This window comes from Mesocricetus auratus, unplaced genomic scaffold (genome assembly GCF_017639785.1).
Source record: "Mesocricetus auratus isolate SY011 unplaced genomic scaffold, BCM_Maur_2.0 Super-Scaffold_100081, whole genome shotgun sequence".
Taxonomy (NCBI): domain Eukaryota; kingdom Metazoa; phylum Chordata; class Mammalia; order Rodentia; family Cricetidae; genus Mesocricetus; species Mesocricetus auratus.
In genome coordinates, this window is record NW_024429237.1 from 71,801 (window position 1) to 83,269 (window position 11,469).

At 44.3% G+C, this 11,469-nt stretch overlaps 1 protein-coding gene across 1 annotated transcript; it reads left to right on the forward strand.

The window, feature by feature from the left end:
* Nucleotides 1-749: 749 nt before the first annotated feature.
* On the forward strand, nucleotides 750-4,604 carry LOC121136394 (putative RNA-binding protein 15B). The gene is given in 3 exon segments (XM_040736762.1): nucleotides 750-1,173; nucleotides 1,176-1,859; nucleotides 2,856-4,604. Coding segments are annotated over 3 exon segments (2,655 nt in total). The 3' UTR covers nucleotides 4,403-4,604.
* Nucleotides 4,605-11,469: the final 6,865 nt, after the last annotated feature.

An 11,469-nucleotide genomic window follows, 5' to 3' on the forward strand; every position in this document is an offset into this window, starting at 1 on the left:
AACTAACGATACAACACTGTGTGAGAAACTACATGCCTAAACTTATGAAAACTAACCATACAACACTGTGTGAGAACCTATGTGCTGAACTTCATTAAAACTAAGGATACAACATTGTGTGAGATATACGTGCGTAACTTCCTTAAAACTAACGATAGATCACGGTATGAGATACTACGTGCTTAATTTCTATAAATCTAAGGATACAACACAGTGTGAGAAACTACGTGCCTAAATTTCTGAAAAATAACGATACAACACTGTGTGAGAAACTACATGCTTACCTTCGGAAAACCTAATGATCCAAGCCTGTGTGAGAAACTACATATGTAATTTCTGTAAAACTAACGATACAACACAGTGTGAGAAACTACGTGCCTAAATTCATGAAAACTAACGATGCAAAACTGTATGGGAAACTACATACGTAACATTTTCAAAACAAACGATACAACACTGTGTATATAATTGTGTAACTACTTCAAAACTAACGATACAACACAGTGTAAGAAACTATGTGCCTAAATTTATGAAAACTAACCATGCAAGACTTTGGAGAAATTACATGCTGAACTTCATGAAAACTAACGATAAAACTCTGTGTGAGATCTACCTGAGTAACTTCTTTAAAACTGACAGCACAGGCAGAGTCCTTTTGTCCAAGATGGCGGCGCCGGGGGCGCTGCCTCCTGGGCTGCAGCCTCTGCCTCTGTGAGGGGCCTGCGGGCTGCACGCCCACCGCCAGCGCCATGAAGAGGCAGAACGAGCGAGACTCCAGCCCGAGCGGGCGTGGCTCGTCATTGTCCACAAAGCGGCCGCGGGAGCACGAACGGGAGGCAGAGGCAGGCGGGTGGCGAGCAGCGCACAAGGCCTCGGGCGGCACCAAGCACCCAGTTCCAGCGCGGACGCGTGACAAGCCCCGCGGCAGTGGCGGCGGCGGGACTCGCGAAGGTCGCGCTGCCCGGGATGCGAATCACCGGGCGAGCACCGGGCGCTCCTCGGGCGCGCCCGGAGGCGGAGGACGCACCGGCAAGGCCTCGGGGGACCCCGGTGCCGGCGGTGCGTTGCCCCGCGCATCTCCACTCCCGCCGCCCCCGCCGCCCCCCGGGGCGGAACCTGCGGGTCCCGGCTCCACGGCGGCTCCGGAATACAAGAAGCTCCTCATCAGCAGCCTGAGCCCGCGCTGCCGGCTGAGCACCTGGAGGACCGGCTCTTCCACCAGTTCAAGCGCTTCGGGGAGATCAGCCTGCGCCTCTCGCACACCCCGGAGCTGGGCCGCGTGGCCTACGTGAACTTCCGGCACCCACAGGACGCGCTCGAGGCCCGGCAGCATGCCCTGGCCGGGCAGCTGTTGCTGTACGACCGGCCGCTCAAGGTGGAGCTGGTCTACCTGCGCGGCGGCGGCGGCGGGAGCAGCAGGGTCAGTAGCAGCAGCAGCGCCGCCACCTCCACGCCGCCCCCAGGGCCTCCCACGCCCGCCGATCCGCTGGGCTACTTGCCGCCGCACGGGGGCTACCAGTACAAGCACCGCTCGCTGTCGCCTGTGGCCGCCCCGCCCCTGAGGAAGCCCCGCGCCCGGCATGCCTTCGCCCTAGACGCTGCGGCCTCCGCGGCCGTGGGACTGTCCCGGGAGCGGGCCTTGGACTACTACGGGTTGTACGAAGACCGTGGGCGCCCCTACGGCTACCCGGCTGTGTGCAAGGAGGACCTGATGCCGGAGGATGACCAGAGAGCCACTCAAAACCTCTTCATCGGGAACCTGGACCACAGTGTGTCTGAGGTGGAGCTCCGAAGGGCCTTCGAGAAGTACGGTATCATCGAGGAGGTGGTCATCAAGAGGCCTGCCCGTGGCCAGGGGGGTGCCTGTAGGGAAAAGGGACCAGTCAAAGAAACACACCCTGAGCAGAGCCAAAGAAACACACTTTGGCCCTGCAACCAGAACCAAAGAAATGTACCCTGACCCTAAAACCAGTGCCAAAGGAACACACTTTGTCCCTGGAATCAGAGTCAGTGAAAGAAATGTACCCTGGCCCTAAAATTGGAGGCAAAAGGCTAAAAAGGACCAGAGAAAGAAACACACTTTGGCCCTGAAACCAGAGCCAAATCTGACCCTAATCCTGTGTAAAAAAGTAACCAATCCCGGAGCAGAGCTCTAGCCAATCTGAGCTCAGCACTGAAATCGGACCAATCCCTACTCTGGAAAAACTTCCCCAATCCCTATATAAACCCTGTGTATGTTCAGCTTGGCTGGTCCAGCTGCCTTCCAATAAATCCCTTTGGATGAGCTTCGGGTGAAGATCTTCTTTTGTGGCGGCGACAGAGCAGAGGCGACCCTGGGCAGAGCAGAGCAGAGCAAGCAGAGGCGACCCTGGGCAGAGCAGAGCAGAGCAGAGCGAGCAGCGCTGTAACACTTGCCCGGGAAACCTTCCTTGGCAGAGCAGAGTTGTTACACTCTGCTCCCGGCTCCCTGCTCTCCGCTCTCCAGGAGCAGAGCTGAACTGTAGCAACTTCGCCCGAGAAACCTCCTGCGGAGCAAAACTGCTACACTAGGCAAACATCCCCAGCTGGAAGACCCTGTCCTGCCGGAGTGGAGCTGATAAACCGGAGAAGCCTTTCTCTGAGGCAAGGCTGTAAGCTGCCAAGCTTACTGCAACCTGTGGTGGTCCTTGGCTCCCGAGCTCCAGGATACCTTTCTACCTGAGCTGTGTAACACTCAGTATCCTTGGCTCCCGAGCTCCAGGATACCTTTCCACCTGAGCTGTGTAACACTGAGTATTCTGTGACTCCCGAGTGCCAAAATACCTGACCCACTCCTGTTCCATCCTGTCCTGACCCATCCCGACGAAACGCTTACAGTGCCTATGCTTTCCTCAAGTTTCAGAACCTGGACATGGCACACAGGGCCAAGGTGGCCATGTCCAGACGCGTGATTGGCAGAAACCCCATAAAGATAGGCTACGGCAAAGCTAACCCCACCACCTGCCTCTGGGTGGGTGGTCTGGGACCTAACACCTCTCTGGCAGCCTTGGCCAGGGAATTTGATCGCTTTGGGAGCATTCGGACCATCGATCACGTAAAGGGAGACAGCTTTGCCTACATCCAGTACGAGAGCCTGGACGCAGCCCAAGCCGCCTGTGATAAAATGAGGGGCTTTCCCTTGGGCGGTCCAGATCGCAGGCTCAGGGTGGATTTCGCCAAAGCAGAGGAGACTCGCTATCCCCAGCAGTACCAGCCCTCACCTCTCCCTGTGCATTATGAGCTGCTCGCTGACGGCTATACCCGGCATCGAAACCTGGATGCTGACCTCAGGGTGCAGGATAGGACCCCTCCACACCTTCTGTATTCGGACCGAGACCAGACCTTTTTGGAAGGGGACTGGACCAGCCTAAGTAAAAGTTCTGACCACAGAAACAGCCTGGAGGGCTATAGCCGCTCAGTGCGCAGCCGGAATGGTGAGCGCTGGGGAGGAGATGGGGACCGGAGTATAGCCAAACCCTGGGAGGAGAGACGCAAGCGCAGGAGCCTTTCCAGTGACTGAGGAAGGACAGCTCACTCCCCGTATGAGGAACGCAGCAGGACCAAGGGTGGGGGTCAGCAGTCTGAGTGAGGCTCCGACCGCACCCCTGACCGTAGTCGAAAGGAGAACCACTCCAGTGAAGGGACCAAGGAGTCAGGCAGCAACTCCCTTAGTAACAGCAGGCATGGTGTGGAGGAGAGGAGCCACCATCACCACCACCACGAGGCTCCAGACTCTTCCCATGGGAAAAAAACGAGAGAGAGTGAACGCAATCATCGGACCATTGAGGCAGAGCCCAAGACTCTTGAAGAGCCAAAACACGAGACCAAAAAGCTAAAGACTCTTTCAGAGTATGCTCAGACACTGCAGCTAGGTTGGAATGGGCTTCTAGTTTTGAAAAACAGCTGCTTTCCAACATCTATGCACATCCTAGAAGGGGACCACGGAGTTATCAGCGGTCTCCTCAAAGACCACACTTCTGGCAGCAAGCTGACCCAGCTAAAGATTGCCCAGCGCCTTCTACTGGACCAGCCCAAGCTGGATGAGGTCACCCGTCGCATTAAGCAGGGGAGCCCCAACGGCTATGCAGTGCTCCTAGCCATCCAGTCAACTCCCAGTGGGCCTGGCACTGAGGGGGTGCCCACGGTGGAGCCAGGCCTACAGAGGCGGCTTCTCAGGAACCTGGTCTCCTACTTGAAACAGAAGCAGGCTGCGGGGGTGATCAGCCTGCCCGTGGGTGGCTCGAAGGGCAGAGACAGCACGGGCATGCTCTATGCCTTCCCACCCTGCGACTTTTCACAGCAGTACCTCCAGTCAGCACTGAGGACATTGGGCAAGCTAGAGGAAGAGCACATGGTGATAGTTATAGTGAGAGACACCGCCTAGCCCACACCTGTTCTTTCCAGCTGTGTCACAGAAGCAGTTACTTTAAAAATCTGCTCCCTCCTCTACCTACCTTACGCCTTGGTTTGAATTCTCTGCTGGTTGTTCTGGTTCATTTGGTGGCATCCTGTCCACTGCTAAAACTGAGTTCTTAGGTCTGGGGCTTTTTGTTTGTTTTTAACAAGAAGAAACTCCTGTTATGTTTCCTGTGTGTGAGATACTGCCTGCTGTATTTTTCTTTTGACTAACTGAATGGAGAGTTGTCAGGAAAGCCTTTGTCAGGATGCATTAAAAAAAAACTGACAGCACAACACTGTGCGAGAAAATACGTGCTTAACTTCATGAAAAATAACGATACAATATTGTGAGAGAAACTACATGCTTATCATCAAGAAAACTAACTATACAACACTGTGTAGGAAACTACTTGTGAAAACACTTCATAACTAATGACACAATACTGTGTGAGGTCTACGTGCGTAACTACCCCAAAACTAACAATACAACATTGTGTGAGAAACTACATATGTAACTTCTTTAAAACTGAATATACAACACTGTGTAAGAAACTACATGATTAACTTCATGAAAACTAATGATACAATACTGTGTGAGAATCTACGTGCTTATCTTCAACAAAACTAACTCTACAACATGGTGTGAGAAACTACTTGCCTAACTGCTTTAAAATTATCGATACAACACTATGTGATAATGACTAAGCATAACTACGTGAAAACTGACGATACAACATTGAGTGAGATACAACATACATAACTTCTTTAACAATAATGGTACAACTCTGTATGAGACACTATGTGATTAATTTCACGAAAACAAGCAATACAAAACTGTGTGACAAACTACATATGTAACTTCTGTAAAACTAGCGATACAACACAGTGTGAGAAACTACATGCCTAAATTTATTAAAACTAACCATGCAACACTGTGTGAGAACCTACGTACTGAACTTCATTAAAATTAACGATACAACACTGTGTGAGATATAGGTGTGTAACTTCCTTAAAACTAACGATAGAACACTGTATGAGATACTTCGTGTTTAATTTCTATAAATCTAAGGATACAACACTGTGTGAGAAACTACATACATAACTTCTTGTAAACAAACGATACAACACAGGGTGAGGAACTACGTGCCTAAATTCCTGAAAAATAACGGTACTACACTGTGTGAGAAACTATGTGCTTACCTTCCGAAAAACTACTGATCCAAACCTGTGAGAGAAACTACATACGTAATTTCGATAAAACTAATGATACAATACAGTGTGAGAAACTACGTGCCTAAATTCATGAAAACTAACGATGCAAAACTGTTGGGAAACTACATACATAACATCTTCAAAACAAACGATACAACACTGTGTGAGTATGTAATTGTGTAACTACTTCGAAACTAACGATACAACACAGTGTGAGAAACTATGTACCTAAATTTATGAAAACTAACTATGCAAGACTGTGGGAGAAATTACATGATGAACTTCATGAAAACTAACGATACAACACTGTGTGAGATCTACCTGTTTAACTTGTTTAAAACTGACAGCACAACACTGTGCGAGAAAATATGTGCTTAACTTCATGAAAACTAACAATACAATATTGTGAGAGAAACTACGTGCTTATCATCAAGAAAACTAGCTATACAACACTGTGTAGGAAACTACTTGCGAAAACACTTCAAAACTAATGGTTCAACACTGTGTGAGAAACTACTTGCTTACCTTAGGAAAACATAACGATACAAACCTGTGTGAGAAACTACATATGTAATTTGTTTAAAACTAAAGACACAACACAGTGTGAGAACTATGTGCCTAAATTCATGAAAATAAACGATACAAAACTGTGTGAGAAACTACGTGCTTAACAACATGAAAACTAACGATACCAAACTGTATGGGAAACTACAAACGTAGCTTCTTCAAACAAACGATACAACACTGAGTGAGATATAAGTGCGTACCTTCCTTAAAACTAACGATAGAACACTGTATGAGATACTACGTGCTTAATTTCTATAAATCTAAGGATACAACACTGTGTGAGAAACTACGTGCTTACCTTCAGAAAACATAATGATCCAAGCCTGTGTGAGAAACTACATACGTAATTTCTATAAAACTAATAATACAACACAGTGTGAGAAACTACGTGCCTATATTCATGAAAACTAACTATATAATATTGTTAGAGAAGCTACGTGCTTATCATATAGAAAACTAACTATACAACACTGTGTAGGAAACTACTTGTGAAAACACTTCATAACTAATGACACAATACTGTGTGAGGTCTACATGCGTAACTACTCCAAAACTAACAATACAACATTGTGTGAGAAACTACATATGTAACTTCTTTAAAACTGAATATACAACACTGTGTAAGAAACTACATGCTTAACTTCATGAAAACTAACGATACAATACTGTGTGAGAATCTACGTGCTTATCTTCAACAAAACTAACTCTACAACACTGTGAGAAACTACTTGCGTAACTGCTTTAAAATTATCGATACAACACTATATGATAATGACTAAGCATAACTACGTGAAAACTGACGATACGACACTGAGTGAGATACAACATACATAACTTCTTTAAAACTAATGATACATCTCTATGAGAAACTACGTGATTAATTTCACGAAAACAAACAATAAAACACTGTGTGACAAACTACATACGTAACTTCTTTAAAACTAATGATACAACACAGTGTGGGAAACTACGTGCCTAACTTTATGAAAACTAACCATGCAACACTGTGTGAGAACCTACGTGCTGAACTTCATTAAAATTAACGATAGAACACTGTGTGAGATATAGGTGCGTAACTTCCTTAAAACTAACGATAGAACACTGTATGAGATACTTCGTGATAATTTCTATAAATCTAAGGATACAACACTGTGTGAGAAACTACATACGTAGCCTCTTGTAAACAAACGATACAACACTGTGTGAGAAACTACGTGCCTAAATTCATGAAAACTAACGATACAAAACTATTGGGAACCTCATATGTAACATCTTCAAAACAAATGATACAACACTGTGTGAGTATGTACTTGTGTAACTACTTCAAAACTAACGATACAACACAGTGTGAGAAACTATGTGCCTAAATTTATGACAACTAACCATGCAAGACAGTGGGAGAAATTACATGCTGAACTTCATGAAAACTAACAATACAATATTGTGAGAGAAACTACGTGCTTATCATCAAGAAAACTAACTATACAACACAGTGTAGGAAACTACTTTGGAAAACACTTCATTACTAATGATACAATATTGTGTGAGCTCTACGTGCATAACTACTCCAAAACTAACAATACAACATTGTGTGAGAAACTACATACCTAAACTTCTTTTAAACTAACAATACAACACAGCGTGAGAAACTACGTACCTAAATTCATGAAAACTAACGATACAGACCACTATGGGAAAATACATACGTAACTTCTTCAAACCTAACGGTACAACACTGTGTGAGAAACTACATGCCTAAATTTATGACAACTAACCAAGCAACACTGTGTGAGAATCTACGTGCTGAACTTCATTAAACTAAGGATACAACACTGTGTGTCATATACGTGCGTAACTTCCTTAAAACTAACAATAGATCACGGTATGAGAATCTTAGTGCTTAATTTCTATAAATCTAAGGATACAACACTGTGTGAGAAACTACATACGTAACTTCTTTTAAACAAACGATACAACACAGTGTGAGAAACTACGTGTCTAAATTCCTGAAAAATAATGATACAACACTGTGTGACAAACTACGTGCTTACCTTCGGAAAACCTAATGATCCAAGCCTGTGTGAGAAACTACATATGTAATTTCTGTAAAACTAACGATACAACACAGTGTGAGAAACTACGTGCCTAAATTCATGAAAACTAACGATACAAAACTGTGTGAGAAACTACGTGCTTATCATCAAGAAAACTAACTATACAACACTGTGTGAGAAACTACTTGCTTAACTTCGGAAAACCTAACGATACAAACCTGTGTGAGAAACTACATATGTAATTTCTTTAAAACTAAAGACAAAACACAGTGTAAGAAACTATGTGCCTAAATTCATGAAAACTAACGATACAACACTCTGCGAGAAACTACGTGCTTAACAACATGAAAACTAATGATACCAAACTGTATGGGAAACTACAAACGTAACTTCTTGAAAACAAATGATACAACACTGAGTTGGATATAAGTGCGTAACTTCCTTAAAACTAACAATAGAACACTGTATGAGATACTACGTGCTTAATTTCTATAAATCTAAGGATACAACACTGTGTGAGAAACTACGTGCTTACCTTCAGAAAACATAATGATTCAAGCCTGTGTGAGAAACTACATGCGTAATATCTATAAAACTAACGATACAACATAGTGTGAGAAACTACGTGCCTAAATTCATGAAAACTAACAATACAATATTGTGAGAGAAACTACGTGCTTAGCATCAAGAAAAATAACTATACAACACTGTGTAGGAACCTACTTGTGAAAACACTTCATAACTAATGATACAATACTGTGTGAGGTCTACGTGCGTAACTACTCCAAAACTTACAATACAACATTGTGTGAGAAACTACATATGTAACTTCTTTAAAACTGACTACACAACACTGTGTAACAAACTGCATGCTTAAATTCATGAAAACTAACGATACAATAATGTGTGAGAATCTACATGCTTATCTTCAACAAAACTATCTCTACAACATGGTATGAGAAACTGCTTGCGTAACTGCTTTAAAATTATCGATACAACACTCTGTGATAATGACTAAGCATAACTACGTGAAAACTAATGATACAACACTGAGTGAGAAACAACATACATAACTTCTTTAAAATTAATGATACATCTCTGTATGAGAAACTGCGTGATTAATTTCACGAAACCAAACAATACAAAACTGTGTGACAAACTACATACGTAACTTCTTTAAACCTAACGATACAACACAGTGTGAGAAACTACGTGCCTAAATTTATGAAAACTAACCATGCAACACTGTGTGAGAACCTACATGCTGAACTTCATTAAAACTAACGATACAACACTGTGTGAGATATACGTGCGTAACTTCCTTAAAACTACCGATAGAACACTGTATGAGATACTACGTGCTTAATTTCTATAAATCTAAGGATACAACACTGTGTGAGAAACTATATACCTAACTTCTTGTAAACAAACGATACAACACAGGGTGAGGAACTACGTGCCTAAATTCCTGAAAAATAACGATACAACACTGTGTGAGAAACTACATGCTTACCATCGGAAAACCTAATGATCCAAGCCTGTGTGAGAAACTATATATGTAATTTCTATAAAACTAACGATACAAAACAGTGTGAGAAACTACGTGCCTAAATTCATGAAAACTAATGATACAATACTGTATGGGAACTACATACATAACATCTTCAAAACAAACGATACAACACTGTGTGAGTATGTAATTGTGTAACTACTTCAAAACTAACGATACAACACAGTGTAAGAAACTATGTGCCTCTCCTTGCATCTGTTACCAAGCCTGAGTGTTGTTACTTATTGAAAACTAACGGTAAAACACTGTGTGAGAATCTATATGGATAAGTTATTGAAAACTAACGATAATACACTGTGTGAGAATCTACCCGTGTAACTTATTTTTTTTAAGGTATACTTCCCATAACATCTATTTTTTTTAATTTTAAATAGCTTGTTTTACATGTCAATCCCAGTTCCCTCTCCCTCCCCTCCTCCCGCACTCCCCTTCCACGCTCCCTCCCACCCTATTGCCAAATCCTTCCACATAGGGGATGTCTAGAGTCTATCATTTTACTCTTGGTAGGGTCAAGGCACTCCCCTAAGAGTCCAGGCTGAGACAGCATCTCTCTTTGTGCTATAGGCACATGAAGACAGATTGTATACCAGGGATAGACACTGATCCACAGCTCAGAGCCCCATAGGTTGTCCAGGCCTTCTCACTGACACTCACATTTGGGGGTCCAGATCAGTCCCATTCTGGCCTCCCCACTGTCGGTCTGGGGTCCAAGAGCACTCCCCTGTTCAGATCAGCTGTCTCTGCTGGTTTTGCCAGCCCATTCTTTGCCAATTTGCTCATCATTCCTCTCTCTCTGTCACTGGGTTCCTTGGGTTCAGTTCAGTGCTTAGTTGTGTGTTTGCCTCTGCTTCCATCAGTCCCAGGATGAAGGCTCCCGGATAGTTATAGACATCAAGTTCATTATCAGGAATGGGCATTCGAGGTGGTCCTTCCACTATTGCTTAGCTTGCCAATTGATGTTATACCTTTAGATCACTCGAGGTCACTCTGGTGCCTGATCTGTCTTCGATCCTATGATTCCCTCTTCCCCTATTCTACCCCCACCCCCTCAACTTCCTGTTCCCCCATGACCAACTCCCTTCCTCTTTACCCCCTCTATTCTTCCCAGGTCCCACTACCCCCCTCGCCCTGTTCCCCATCCATTCAGAGGATCTTGTCTCCATCCTCTTCTCTTGGGTACTATGCATATATGCATATCTTTTAGGTTCTTTCCTGTTTCCCAGACTCTCTATCTGTGGAAGTGCAGACTGGCACTATCCTGATCCATATCTAAAATCCATATATGAATGAGTACATACCATGTTTGTCTTTTTGCGACTGGGTTACCTCACTCAGGATGGTTTCTTCCAGTGCTATCCATTTCCCTGCGAATTTCAAGATTCCATTATTTTTTTCTGCTGAGTAATACTCCATTGTATAAATGTACTACAATTTCTCTATCCCCTCTTCATTTGAGGGGCATCTAGGTTGCTTCCAGGTTCTGGCTATTACAAATAATGCTGCTATGAACATAGTGTAGCAGATGCCCTTGTTGTATGAACTTACCTCATTTGGATATATGCCTAAGAGTGGAATTGCTGGGTCTAGTGGTAGATTAATTCCCATTTTCCTGAGGAATCTCCATACTGATTTCCAAAGTGGCTGAACCAG